Raw genomic sequence first — 12,560 nt, 5'->3', positions numbered from 1 at the left:
TTTTAGCTGCATTGGGTCTTCGTTGCTACGTGTGGGCTTTCTCTAGTTGCGGCGAGCAGGGGCTACTCTTTGTTGCGGTGCGCGGGCTTCTCATTGCGGTGGCTTCTCTTGTTGCAGAGCACAGGCTCTAGGCGCACGGGCTTCAGTAGTTGTGGCTCGCGAGCTCTAGAGCGCAGGCTCAGTAGTTGTGGCGCACGGGCTTAGTTGCTCCACGGCGCGTGGGATCTTCCCGGACCAGGGATCGAACCCGTGTCCCCTGCATGGCAGGCGGATCCTTAGCCATTGCGCCACCAGGGAAGCCCTCCTTTAGTTTCTTTGCGTGGTGAAGTATGTTGCACTCTTTTTTAGATAAATCCTGTCTGGTATTGCTGGTGCGGTGTTGTTATGCACTACTGCGTTCCATTTAGTAACAGTTTCCTTAGGATTTTTGCACCTAGAGTATTAAGGGAGATTGTCTCATGTATACGTTGGTGTTGTCTGCACTTGATTTGGGTGATGGGATTAGGAGAATAAGCAAAGTCGCTTCTGTTTCTGAGCTTTGGAATGGTTTGACTGAGGTGGCGGAACTTGTGCGACTACTGGGGCCTGGGGCCTTTGGCCGGAGAAGCAGGTTTTTGACCACTTTACCCTCCTCAGCTGTGCTTGACTCCTTGACCACCAAGGGGGCGGATTTGGGAGGGAAGGGAAGCAGGAGTCCTGGCCCTCAGAGGGGTTCCCCTTGGCCGCCTGTAGGCAGTGCAGCTGCTGGTAAACAGGACGGCCCCATATCAGGTGTACCTGGCTTCCCCACGCCCCACTTTGTGGGCCTCTTCCTAGGCTGTGTGAGCCCAGAGGTCCTCACCTCCCGTCGGAGGGACGGGGAGTCCTGGCTGCACGCGGGGTTCTGAGGATTCTGTGCCACATGCTGCATTCGCAGTGCCTGGCACACGGCTGGCCCTGGGTGCTGGGGCCCTGGCTCTCCCTCCCCTGGGCCCGGAGGGTCAGGGCGCGCGAGCACGTGTGCACCAAACTGGGAGATGACTTCCCGCCGTGTGTGCCGGGTGTTGGTTTCCTTTCTCCTCCTTAGCCTCCCTTGTTGGATCCCGTAGGTCGGCATCCGAGTCTAAGCCCCCAGAGGGGCCTCCGGCCAAACTGGGGAGACCGTGATGGGGAGCTGGCCATCCCAGGAACCTGACGCCTGGGGTCAGACCCTTCGTCCACTGGAATTTGGCCAAACTGCTAGCTCACCAGCCCCAGATTAAAAACTGACGTGGATTACGCACCCGTGTGCTGGATACCACGCTGCACACCTCAACCTTGCTGTCTCCTTACATCTTCACGGTCACCTGCTAAAGGTAGACGGCGTCAGGGTGTTCATCTACAGATGAGGGAACTGAGGCTCAGGGAGGTGCAGTGACTTTCATGGGGCCACCCAGCGTGGACTCATGGGGCAGGAGCGAGCCCACTCAGTCATCAGGACCTTTGGTGGCTCCCCGGGCCTGCGGGTTTACGCCGACGGGCCCTGAGTCCCCAAGGCCTCGCCTGGGAGGGGGCTGCTCTGCCCTGGCTCGGCAGGGGTTGGTGAGTCGCACAGATGAAGTTCCATGCTTGTCCTGAGGGCGAGCTAGGGCCGGGGAGACGGACGCCTTCTTTATGCCACCGGAGCACTGAGTTCTCATAGAAATCGGCCGTTCTTCCATGTGGCCAGCACACAGAACAGAAAGGGTAATGGGCGTGGTTTGGGGGTCCCAGACTTCCTCCCGGCCCCTCTGGGCCCGCAGGGAAGAGGGAGTGGGAAGGAGAGACGAGGAGGTCGAGGTGGGGCCCTGCTTTCGCCCCACCTGGACCATCTCAGCTCCGAGGCAGATGGGACCCCCCATACTCCCGCATGCCCAAGAGCTCTCAGCAACACAAGCCTTTGGGCTCGGAGACAGGCCTCAGCCCGCCCCCTCCCTCCTGCAAGCGGCACCGTTCCAGGAGACCTGGGGCCCTGGTTCTCGGCCAGCACAACAAACACTCAGGTTCATGTGGGCTTTCGGCTCCGCTGGTGCAACGAGGCAGGATGCCAGGAGGCCTGTGGGGCATCTGCTCTGCACCGTGTGCTCACTCCAGTGTCCGGTGTCCCAGCAGCACCGTCAGGGAAGAAGGGCAGCGTCCCCCCTCATCCTCCCCAGGCCACAGCGTGTGGGCAGGGGCCTGGCCTTCTGACTCCTCGTGCACTTCCTACCCCCGCTGTGTCCCCCTGCAGCAAACAGCGGCCCTGGGTTCCGAGCGCTTCCACGGGCCCTGCCGTGTCCGGGCCTTGAGGCCAGGAGAGAAAACCCAAAGCAGGTCCGAGTGGGGAGGGGGTCAGAGGCAGCCACGCCCGGGGAGCTGCAGCCTCTTGGGGTTCTGCCATTGAAAGGGGCTTTCGGCAAGAAAGGGGCAAAAGCAAGAAGACGCAGCCCCCAACCTCGGCCCGTGTGGCTCCCCCGCCTGCGTGCCCCTACCCACGGCCCCACCAGCTTGTGACTAAGGAAAAACATGCAGCCACGCTGATGCAATTAAGGAAATGTTATTTCTCGAATGCTGCCAGATCCTCGGGGTTGACCCCGGGACCCGGGAGGACGGCACGCAGGCGTGTTGGGCCCACGTGGTCTCTCGCAGCCTTGGCCTGGGACGGTCGTTGAGCAGCTCCCGCTGGCCGTGGGATGGGGGGCTGATGCCTGCTGCTCGTCCAGGGGGTCGGGAGGCATGGGCCAGGCCCTCGGTGGGGGCCCAGGGAATGTGTCTGCCCTTCCCAGGTTGGGGAGGGCGAGGAGGGGTCCATAGTGCCCACCCGCCCGCGTGGACCTCGTGCTCCAGGTGAGTGGCCCTGGCCTCCCAGCCTCTCGTGCAGCCTGCCCGTGGTTTTTCAGCGTGGGAATGAGTGTGGTCAGCAGACCCCTGCACCTGCCCAGAGGCTGAGCTGGGCTTCTCCGTCCTCCTCCTGTCCCTTGGGGGGACGGGCTTGACAGTGGGGAGAACCCACCTCCCCCCCGCCCCAACTCATCTGCCCTGCCTCCTGTGGTGACTGAGAAGGGGCCCAGGAGGCCGTTCCCAGGTCCACCACTAAAGGGTCACAGCTGATGTGCTGCTCCCCCGACCCTGGGGTCTTGGCTCTTAGAAGAGAGAGTGAGGGCTCAGCCCAGCGGGCAGAGGCTGCGGGGAGATATTATAACTCCTGCCTCCCCACCGGTGTCCCACCGGGTGCTGAGGGGCAGCACCTAGGTGTGGCCTTGGGCTGGACTCAACCTGGAAGGTCAGGTGGCTCCAGAGGGCCGGGGGTCCCCGGGGTCTGACCTGACTCCCACTTGCGCTGGTGGCCGGGGCCTCTGAGAATCCCCGCTAGTTAACTAGTTACCGACGTGCAGCTGCCCTGCTGCATCCGGCACCCTGTGTTGTGGCGGGGCTCCAGGGGTAGCTAGTGAGCCTCTGACTTGGAGGGCAGAGGGGGCCTGTTGTGATGTCCAGAGGGCCCTGGGGGCTGCTGCCCTGGACGCTGGAAACTGGGAGCCTCGCTGCGTGAGGGTAACTGCAGCCAGAGCTCACCTGGGTGTGGGGATGGGGGCAGGAAAGGGGGAGGAGCCCCGGAAGACGAGTGTCGGTGCCCCAGGAGGCTGCAGACTGCCAGGGACCCTCCCGGGTTACCGGGTGTGACCCCTGCTCTACCACTGCCCGGTGATTGGGACAGGGGTCTCTGTGGCCTCAGAATCCTGGTGACACTGGGCAAAGGGACAGCTAGGGGCTCAGAGGGATCCCGCCCTCCCCTGCTGACACCCCCTGGCAGGCTCTGATCCGAGCTGAGCTGCTCGGCCCCAGGGAGGCCGCAGATGAGGGCCTCTTCTTAAGCCTCCTGGTCACTTCCCCCGAGCCCAGCAGCCTGAGGGTCTGGAAGGGGGTCTTTGAGGGGGAGCTAGGTGTCCTGGGCCCTGAGGGAGGCTGAGCAGCCGGCTTTGGCAAAGTCTGCGTGGGGGGAGCCGGGAGGGCTTCCACGGCCCCCGCGGCATCGGGGGTGGTGTGAGCGCCTAACCCTGCCATCGGCAGTGGTGGACCTCCCCAACGCCCTGGAGGTGCTTTGTTCCGAGTGGGCCGCGCAGCCCGGCAGCAGCTGTGGGCGCAGCGGCGGGGCTGTGCTGCGCGGCCAGGCGCGTGGGGGGACGGGGCGGGCCGGGGGCGGCGGGGCGCGCGGGCCGGGGGCGGGGGGCCCGGGGGCGGCGGGGCCGGTGGGGGCTGTGCTGGCCGGGGGCCGCCCTGCGCGCCGAGCGCGGGCGCAGGCTGAGGGGGCGCTGGCGTGTGCCCGCAGGCAGCCCGGCGCCGGGGACGGCGGCCGCGGGGACGGCGCGCTCCTGGACACCGCCAGCCTCAAGATGAGCGACCTGGACTCGGAGCTCGTGCCCTTGCCACCGCGGTACCGCTTCCGGGACCTGCTGCTGGGCGACCAGTCCTTCCAGAACGACGACAGGTAGGGCGGGGGTCGGCGCGCGGAGTTGTCCGTGGTGCTGAAGGCCGCCGCTGCGCCCGCGCTGCCTGGGGCCCGCGCCCTTCAACTTTCCCGGGTTTCCGGGACCCGGAGAAGTTGGGGGGTGGGGAGGGTGGGAAGCATTTTCCCGGGAGGAGCCTGGACGATGGGACGGGAGGCTCTGTGCTGGGGAGTCCCAGAGACCAATCCCCGGGCCAGCCTCCCCGGCTCTGCCCACAGGCCCCCAGTCCCGCTGGCAGCTCTGCTGATTTTGGGCACAAGCCAGGGCCGGAAGCGCCACGTGGCGAAGCCCCGCAGGCTGGCTGAGGGCTGGCGTCCTCCAGACGCTGGCTGTGGTCATTTATTATTAATTAAGGGAGCTCATGTTGTGGTCACTTACCAGGGATGACAACGTGCCCTCACCTCGGATTCTGCTGGGGGGCACAAAGCAAAATGAACTTGAGTCTTTCGGCAAAGGACCCGCAAAACGAGCCCTTGGAAATAATTCATGTGCTGAGGAGGCTGGCAGGAAGCTGGGAGGAATGTTGCTTTTCTCTGCCCTTTCCCCAAATAGCTGTCTCAGTAAACACCCAGCACCATAGCTCCGTCAGCCTCGGGGGAAGTTCTTTATGCGTGCAAGGCCTCACGCTGGAGCCTGTGGGACTTCGGACCAGAACCACTTCCCTTGCAGTGTGTTGGGGGAGGGGCCCCGGTATCTGCGGGTCTCCTTCCCCACCAAGCCCTGAACTGGGCTCGTGAATCTGCAGTTGTCCCAACAGTGCAATTATTCAAGTTAGCACATGAAGTCCGTGAGGTTGAAATCCGTCAGGGCACAGATCAGGCTCTCAGAATAATCCACTGCTGCGGCTGCAGCTGGGAAAGAAATCGTGCTTGTGGAGGAGGCCAGTAGGTAAGGACTGTGTGTGAGACTTGTGGAAAGTGAGTTTAAAATCCATTCTGCCTGCCGGAAACAGAATATCCTTCCAGACCTCCCATAGCATTCAGCTGCATTCTCCAGGTGGAATCAGGAGGAGAGGTGGAACCCAAGGGCTTCACCCACATAGAACCAAGGGTGCAAACCCAGCAGAGGGGCACATGAAGGCCGTGTAGTTTTGTCTTGTCGGACTGAGTACTGTGGTAATAGGTAAACCCACCCGAAAACACACGCCCAGGTGAAGAGTTCGCTTAGCTCTCTGGGTGGGCAGCGGCAGAGGAGGGCAAGGCTGAGCACTTCTCTAAGCCAGACGTGAGCTCAGCACCTTCCTGAGTCAGCACCAGGAAGCACCAGCCTGCTCCGCCGGGACTTGATTAATTCTCGATAACAGCAGCCCCAGAGGTTCTTTCATAGGCGGGCAGGAAACGGCATCCACCTCCCCGAGTGGGCCTGGGGCCTCCAGATGCTCCAGAAACGCCAGTGACTGCAGTTGGTGTAACTGCAGTGGCGCCTCCCTTAGATTCCAGGAGTGGATGGCAGGTCCTTGCCGCCAGCCAAGGGCGGCGTGTGTCTGCCTGGAGGGAACTGTCCCTGTGCCCTGGGAAATGGGAAGCTGGCACTGAATCCTCCACCGTGCTCTGGACCCTGTGGCTTGGCGGGGGGGGGGGGGGGTGTTATTGTGGTAAAATACAGGTAATTTAGGTAAAAATATAGTAAAAAAACCTAAAGTATGAAGTGACATTTAGCACATATACATCATCACCACTATGTAGTTCCAGAGCATTCCGTCACCCCAGACGGAAACCTCGTACCCGTGAGCAGTCACTGCCCTGCAGCTCCTGGCAACCCCCCAGTCTCTGTTCTCCTCGGCCTTGTTTTCAGGGGGAAAGTCTCCCGTGTGCTGGGCCCAGGGACTTTGTGCTTGTGTGCCCATGGTGTTCAGAGACGGGCTGTGTGTGTGTATGTGTGTGGGGGGGGGTAGGGGGAGTCCTCCAGAGGACAGGCCCCCGTGGCCCCCGGGCAGGCGTGGAGACCCTGCGCTGCACTGTGGAGAGGTGGTAAGGGTGTGTCTGTACATCGGGTGAGGGAAGGGAGCAGGCACTGGGGCTGAGAGGCTGTGGGGCAGCCGGAGGGCCCGAGAGGCTGGAGGCCAAGGAGGCCAGGCTGCCCCACCAGCAGGGCCGTGTGCACTCACCCCATGCTTCCGTGTGCCTCAGGGACAGTCCCGCAGAACCCGGGGCTGGGCCGGGGCCGGGGTCCTGGGGCTGCAGCAGGAAGGGCCGGTGGCCTGGGCGAATCGGCACTGCAGACGGGGGGCGTCGTGGGTTCGGGGAGAAGAGCTGTGCTTGCCCTCCCGCGCGCGCTCCCGGGTCCCTGCTGCCTGGGCTCCTTTCCAGCCCCGCTCACGCGCCCCGGGGCAGCCTCTGTGGGGTGAGCGGGGGCGCTGCTGCCCGACTCCTGGCAGGCTGTGGGTAGGCGGCTAGGGCTGTGGGCTTCCTGTTCTCCAGGGGAATAAAGCCACAGCCATGAGTCACCACAGCCTCACACACCGTGGCCTTGGGGGGAGGGGGGCTCAGCCCGCGTGCGCGAAGGAGACTGCTGGCCAGCCTCTTGCAGGGGGGCAGCGAGGAGGCAGGCAGAGCCAGGACTGGCCCACCTTCAGGGGGAAGCCAGGGTCCTAGGGGACCCTCATCACTGCCTGTGGCCGGGTCTCAGGGCTCCTAGGGAGCAGGGCTCTAGGCAGAAGCCCTAGACCTGGACCCTCCAAGGCCTGGGGCTCGGGGCTCCCTACCCTGTCCCGGGTCAGCTCACTGCCCCTTCGCCCCAGGAGCCAAGGGGCAGCTCCAGGAGGCCCCTCCCCGTCCGCAGCGGACCCTCCAGTGCGCCTGGTGTACCTGGTCCTGGGGGATGGACCTGGGGCTCTGAGGGCCCCCTGTGGGGCTCAGGGGCTGCAGGCCTGGCTGGGCGGTGAGCCCCCACGCCCGCTCCGCCTCCTGCAGAGGGCTGCTGGTGGCCTGGCCTGGAAGAGGCGGCTGTGAGGGGAGCGGGAAAGGGCTTTGCAGACGGGGCTTTGGTCGTTGTAAGTGTTGCTTCCTTTCCTGGTCTGTAACATGGACACGAGGCTCCAGCCAGCCGCCACACCTCACACCCTCTCTGCACTGCGGTGCGGGGGACACGGGCTGTCCCACCACAGGCTCGTCTCCCACGAGGGTTAGAACCAGCCAAAGGCTGGGGTGGGCAGAGCCACAGGTGAGAAGGCCCGGCCAGGTGTTCTCCCGGCCCGCGTGCTGGGACCAGCTGCTTTCCCCAGCTGCCTGTCTGTCCAGGACCCCAGCCCACAGCAGGAGGTGACGTCAGGGTCCGTGCCCCCCCGCCCCCAGGCATCTAGTGGGGGATGGGGTGGGGGGGTGGGGAGGTGTGTGCGCCCCTCTGGGGGCTCCGGGGCAGCGCGGCTGCAGGGAGGTGAGGCGGCCAGGCCTCCAGGGTTAGAGCGCTGCCCAGAAGGGCCCTGTTCTGTGTTTCCCTGAGCTCCCAGCAGCAGAGGATGGAGCCTGGCTGCTGCTGTGGGAGTGAGCGGCACCCCGTGTTGTTTCACCCAGCAAGCCGAGAAGTGGGGAGGCGGGCCTGCGCTGCGGGCAGCGCCCTGAGGACAGACCCCTGCCCCTCCCTGCAGGAGCCACTGTTGGCAGCCATGGCCCCCAGGGCTGGACCCTCCGACCCCTGGGCTGGGCTCTGGGAGGGGCAGGCAGGGCTCAGAGACGTGCCTTTGGAGCAGGCCCAGCCCCCCGGGGTCCCCTGGGTTCTCCCTGCGCGGGGGCTGAGTTCAAGCCCCTGGTTTTACCTTTAAATTCCCAGGGCCTGGCTTCTGCTTAGCCGCAGTCAGGATGGGGCAAAGGTGGGATGCCGGCCCCATCCTGGCCAGGGGCCTCTGTCCGTCACAGACCTGAAGGCCTTGGAGGACACGGCCCACCTGGGAAATGGTGGTGGCGCAGGCTGGTGGGGCCCAGGCAGGTTGGGGGTCCCCTGCCACCTTCAGCTCCATGCAGACTAGGACTGGATGGTGCTGGGGTGCGGGGAACATGTTGTCCAGCACCCCGGAGTGTGGGTCTAAAGCCAGATGCCACACCTCCCCCCACAGCCCCTCCCCACCCAGAGCAGCCACCTGGGTGTTCAGGCCCAAGGCCCGGGGGTCCTCCCGGACCCCCTCCCTGCGTAAGTTGGTCACCCCTGGGGCGGCTGCTTCTGCGCCCTGGACGGCTGCCCGCCCTCACACCAGCCTCTCCAGTGGGCCCCCAACACTCCCAGCTTTCTCCGTAGCCCAGGCCTGAAACGCTTGTGCTCACCTCAGCTCCCTCCCACCTGAGCCCAGGGTCCTTCACCTCCTCCCGGGATCCGCCCACGTCCTCCGCAGCTGGGCGCCTTCTGCCTTCTCCCGTCTGCCTCCGTCTCTGTAGTTTCTGACTTTAAACCATAGACAGAACAGTGGCGAGCGCGCTGGGTGCATGGACACTGGGAGCTGACCCGGACGCCGCCAGGCGGCTCTCTCAGTGTCCCTGTGTCTCTTGGGGACTCACTTTCCTCTGTCTGCATGATTAGATCAAGGAAAGGCTCAGGTCCTGGCCGATTCTGTGTGCTGTGTCCCAAGGGGGTAAGATTTATATCCATCTTTCTAGCACTTTCCGGGCCTGGGGCTCATTTGCCTGCATCTCTGCCACACCACTGTAGGACTGGGCCAGGTCTAGTTCTCCCCATGGTCACCTGGGGCCCCCCCCGCAGAGAGTGGCCGGTGCTCCCAGGGGCAGGCCGCGCCTTCCTCCATTCTGTGTCCTTCCCTCTGGGTGGGCGTGTCGGGGCTTGGGTCACCCCCGGTCCTGGGAGGCCAGGAGCAGGCAGGATAGACAGCGAGAAGATGGAGGATAAAGGAATAAGAACAACCAGGACGGGGAGGGTGTGGGTGATGGAGGGGCGCACACACGTGTGAGCAGCGGTGTGGTCGCCTCCACACCAGCCCGTGGACACCAAGGCAGGTCGGCAGGGCTCCTGGACCTGAGTCTGCACCTGGAAGACAGCCACGCTCTCAGTGACCCAGGATTAGGGGTAGACCAGTCAAGGTGTTAGCAGTTCTGTGATGAGAAGGGGCCCTGGCTCCCCTTGCCCACATCCCGAGGATACTGCGGGAGACCCTGAGATGGCGAATTGGGCGTCCCTGGGAGCCGGGTCCCCATCCCGGCCCCTGGTGTTGGACGTCTCAGTGCACCTGTTTGCCTCTGAGCCTGCATCCCGGGGACTTGTGTGCACGCATCATAGTTACATTCCTCCCGCTCAGTGCAAAGCAGAGCACAGACGCCCAGCGAGAGGGTGGCCGGCATCCTCCAGTGTCACGGAAAGGAGGGTGGCCGGCATCCTCCAGTGTCACGGAAAGGAGGGTGGCCGGCATCCTCCAGTGTCACGGAAAGCACGCTCGGTTCTGTTTCACATTGCGGTTCCCTTCACTCCTGATAGGCTTCCCACGATGTGCCGTTTGCCGTTGAAAATTCTATGCACGTGTCATTCGGCTTCATCCACTTGGAGTGAAAATGGGAGGTGAGAGTGTCCAGGCTGGGTCTCAGGCAGCTCGAGCTCTGTGACAAACACCCCAGCCTAGGGGCTTCACCAGCAGACACTTAATTCTCACAGTTCTGAGGCTGGAAGTCTGAGATCGGATACCAGCCAGGGGTGGGCGGGGGGGGCTGGTGGGACCTCTTCCTGGTGTACAGACTCCTTCTCACCGTGTCCTCACGGGAGACACAGGCAGAGACACAGAGAGCACGGGCTCTCATAAGGGCACTAATCCCATCTTAGGGCCCCACTCTCGGGATCTCATCTAACTTTAATCACCTCCTAAGGCCCCACCTTCAAACACCATCACACTGGGGGTTGGGGCTTCAATGTGAGTTTGGGGAGACACACACATTCCATCCACAGCAGGCTTGGGGAAACAAGGTGGACGCTACAAAAGAGATGGCCGGGGCTTCCCTGGTGGCGCAGTGGTTGAGAATCCACCTGCCGAGGCAGAGGACACAGGTTTGAGCCCTGGTCCGGGAAGATCCCACGTGCTGTGGAGCAACTAAGCCCGTGCACCACAGCTACTGAGCCTGCGCCCTAGAGCCCGTGAGCCATAGCTACTGAGCCTGCATGCCATAACTACTGAAGCCCTTGCGCCTAGAGCCGGTGCTCTGCAACAAGAGAAGCCACCGCAACTAGAAGCCCACACACTGCAAGGAAGAGTAGACCCCGCTCGCCGCAATTAAAGAAAGCCTGTACGCAGCAAAGACCTAACGCAGCCAAAACTAAAATAAGTTAATTAATTAAAAAAATTTAAAAAAAAGAGACGGCTGGTAACCTTTCATGGGGTTAAACTCTGCCTTGCTTTCAGATTCCTTACACCCCGAGAACATCCCAGGATCCCCAGAGGGAGAGCCTTCCCCTCTCCCCTCACCCACGGGGTGCAGGCACCTGGTGAGTAGAGGCAGATTCTGCAGGAAAAGACCTGTTCAAGGTCGCACAGCTGATCGGGGGAACTTCAGGAGGGGGGGTCTGCAGGGAAGAACCGCAGACCTACTGCAGTGCTTTGAAATGGTGTCCCCCAAATTCATGTCCACCTGGCACCTGGGAACGTGACCTTATTTGGCAATAGGGTCTTTGCAGGTGTAATTAAGGTAAAGATCTTGAGATGGGATGATCTTGGATTTAGGGTGGGCCCTACATCCGCTGACTGGTATCCTTGTAAGAAGAGAAACACACACAGGAGAAGCCTTGGGGAGACGGAGCAGAGACTGGGGTGACGTGACCACAAGCCAGGGCCGCCTGGGGCCGCCCGGAGCTGGAAGAAGCAGGAAGGACCCTCCCCTGGAGCCTCTGGGGGAGCACAGATTTCGTGTGGCTCTCCCCCGGGAAGCACAGATTTTGTGTGGCATCTATGGGCATCTCCTGAGACTCGTGTCTGCACTGGGGAGGCAGGAGGAGAGGAGGCGTCTCCCCTGAGAAGTCGGGGAGCCCCGGGTGGTGCCCATGAGGTGATCAGAGAGCCTGGGGGGAGTGAGTGAGTGCTCCTGGCTCTGGGTCTGCAGCCAGGGTGGAGTCCGGGGAGGGGGCAGCACATACCTGCCTTGGGGAAGACATTTCCCTGGTGGCCCCAACCTGTCCTTCTCGGCTGGTTTGTTTGGTCCAGGAATATTGTGTTGCATCTGGTTATTACGGTTCACTGACTCCTTTTAATCCAGAGTGGCTCCTACCAAGTGTGGCCTCCCCAGCTCCCCCACCCTAATCTCCAAGCCGGTAAAGATGGTGAAATGTCACCCCCAGGATCTCCTTATTTGGAAGTAGGGTCTTCAGAGGTCATTACATGAGCATGAGGTCATTAGGGTGGGCCCTAATCCAACATGACTAGTGACCTTTTTTTTTTAACATTTATTTTTTATTATTATTATTTTTGGCTGCGCCGCCTCTTAGTTGCGGCACGTGGGATCTTCGTTGCTATGTGCAGGGTCTTTAGTTGCAGCATGTGGGATCTAGTTCCCTGACCAGGGATCGAGCCCGGACCCCCTGCATTGGGAATGCGGAGTCTTAGCCACTGGACCACCAGGGAAGTCCCTACTGGTGACCTTTTAAAAAAGAGAAATCTGGAGACAGACCTGGAATGATCCTCCCTCACGGCCTCACAAGGAGCCGGCCTTGCTGACACCTTGATCTTGGACTTCTGGCCTCCAGAACTGGGAGAGGACGAATTTCTGTTGTTCAAGCCATCCAGACTGTGGTACTTTGTTACGTCAGCCATAGGAAGCTCATACCCATGGCAATTCTGCATTATAAGTAAGGTTACTAACCAGTTGGCTGAGTTAATCACCAGGAGGTTGGGCCCTTTCTGGTCACAGGGGCCCTTTGAAAGCAAGAGTGTTTTCCCTGGCTGGAAGTGGAAGAAAAGATTTGGGGCACAGGGGAATCTGACCCACGATTGCCACCTTAAAGGTGGAGGGGCCCAGGGATGGAGGGCAGCCTTTAGGGGCTGAGCAGCCAACAGCCAGCAGGAAAGGGGAACCTCAGTCCTACAGCCGCCAGGAGCTGAATCCAGCCAACTGGATGAGCCTGGAGGCGGATTTTCCCCAGGGGTCCAGGTGGAAACTCAGC

At 62.1% G+C, this 12,560-nt stretch overlaps 1 protein-coding gene across 2 annotated transcripts in view; it reads left to right on the top strand.

Moving 5' to 3' along the window:
• Positions 1 to 12,560, top strand: part of KCNT1 (potassium sodium-activated channel subfamily T member 1) — a 69,855-nt gene that overhangs the window by 6,669 nt on the left and 50,626 nt on the right. For both annotated transcript variants that reach the window (XM_060013798.1, XM_060013797.1), the window contains exon 2: positions 4,304 to 4,462. In XM_060013798.1, the coding sequence (XP_059869781.1) occupies positions 4,304 to 4,462 (159 nt within the window). The remainder of the gene's footprint in view (positions 1 to 4,303; positions 4,463 to 12,560) is intronic.

Source organism: Delphinus delphis, chromosome 6 (genome assembly GCF_949987515.2).
Source record: "Delphinus delphis chromosome 6, mDelDel1.2, whole genome shotgun sequence".
NCBI classification, from domain to species: domain Eukaryota; kingdom Metazoa; phylum Chordata; class Mammalia; order Artiodactyla; family Delphinidae; genus Delphinus; species Delphinus delphis.
The sequence above is the reverse complement of the archived record's forward strand: the minus strand, read 5'-3'. Positions and strand labels throughout refer to the sequence as shown.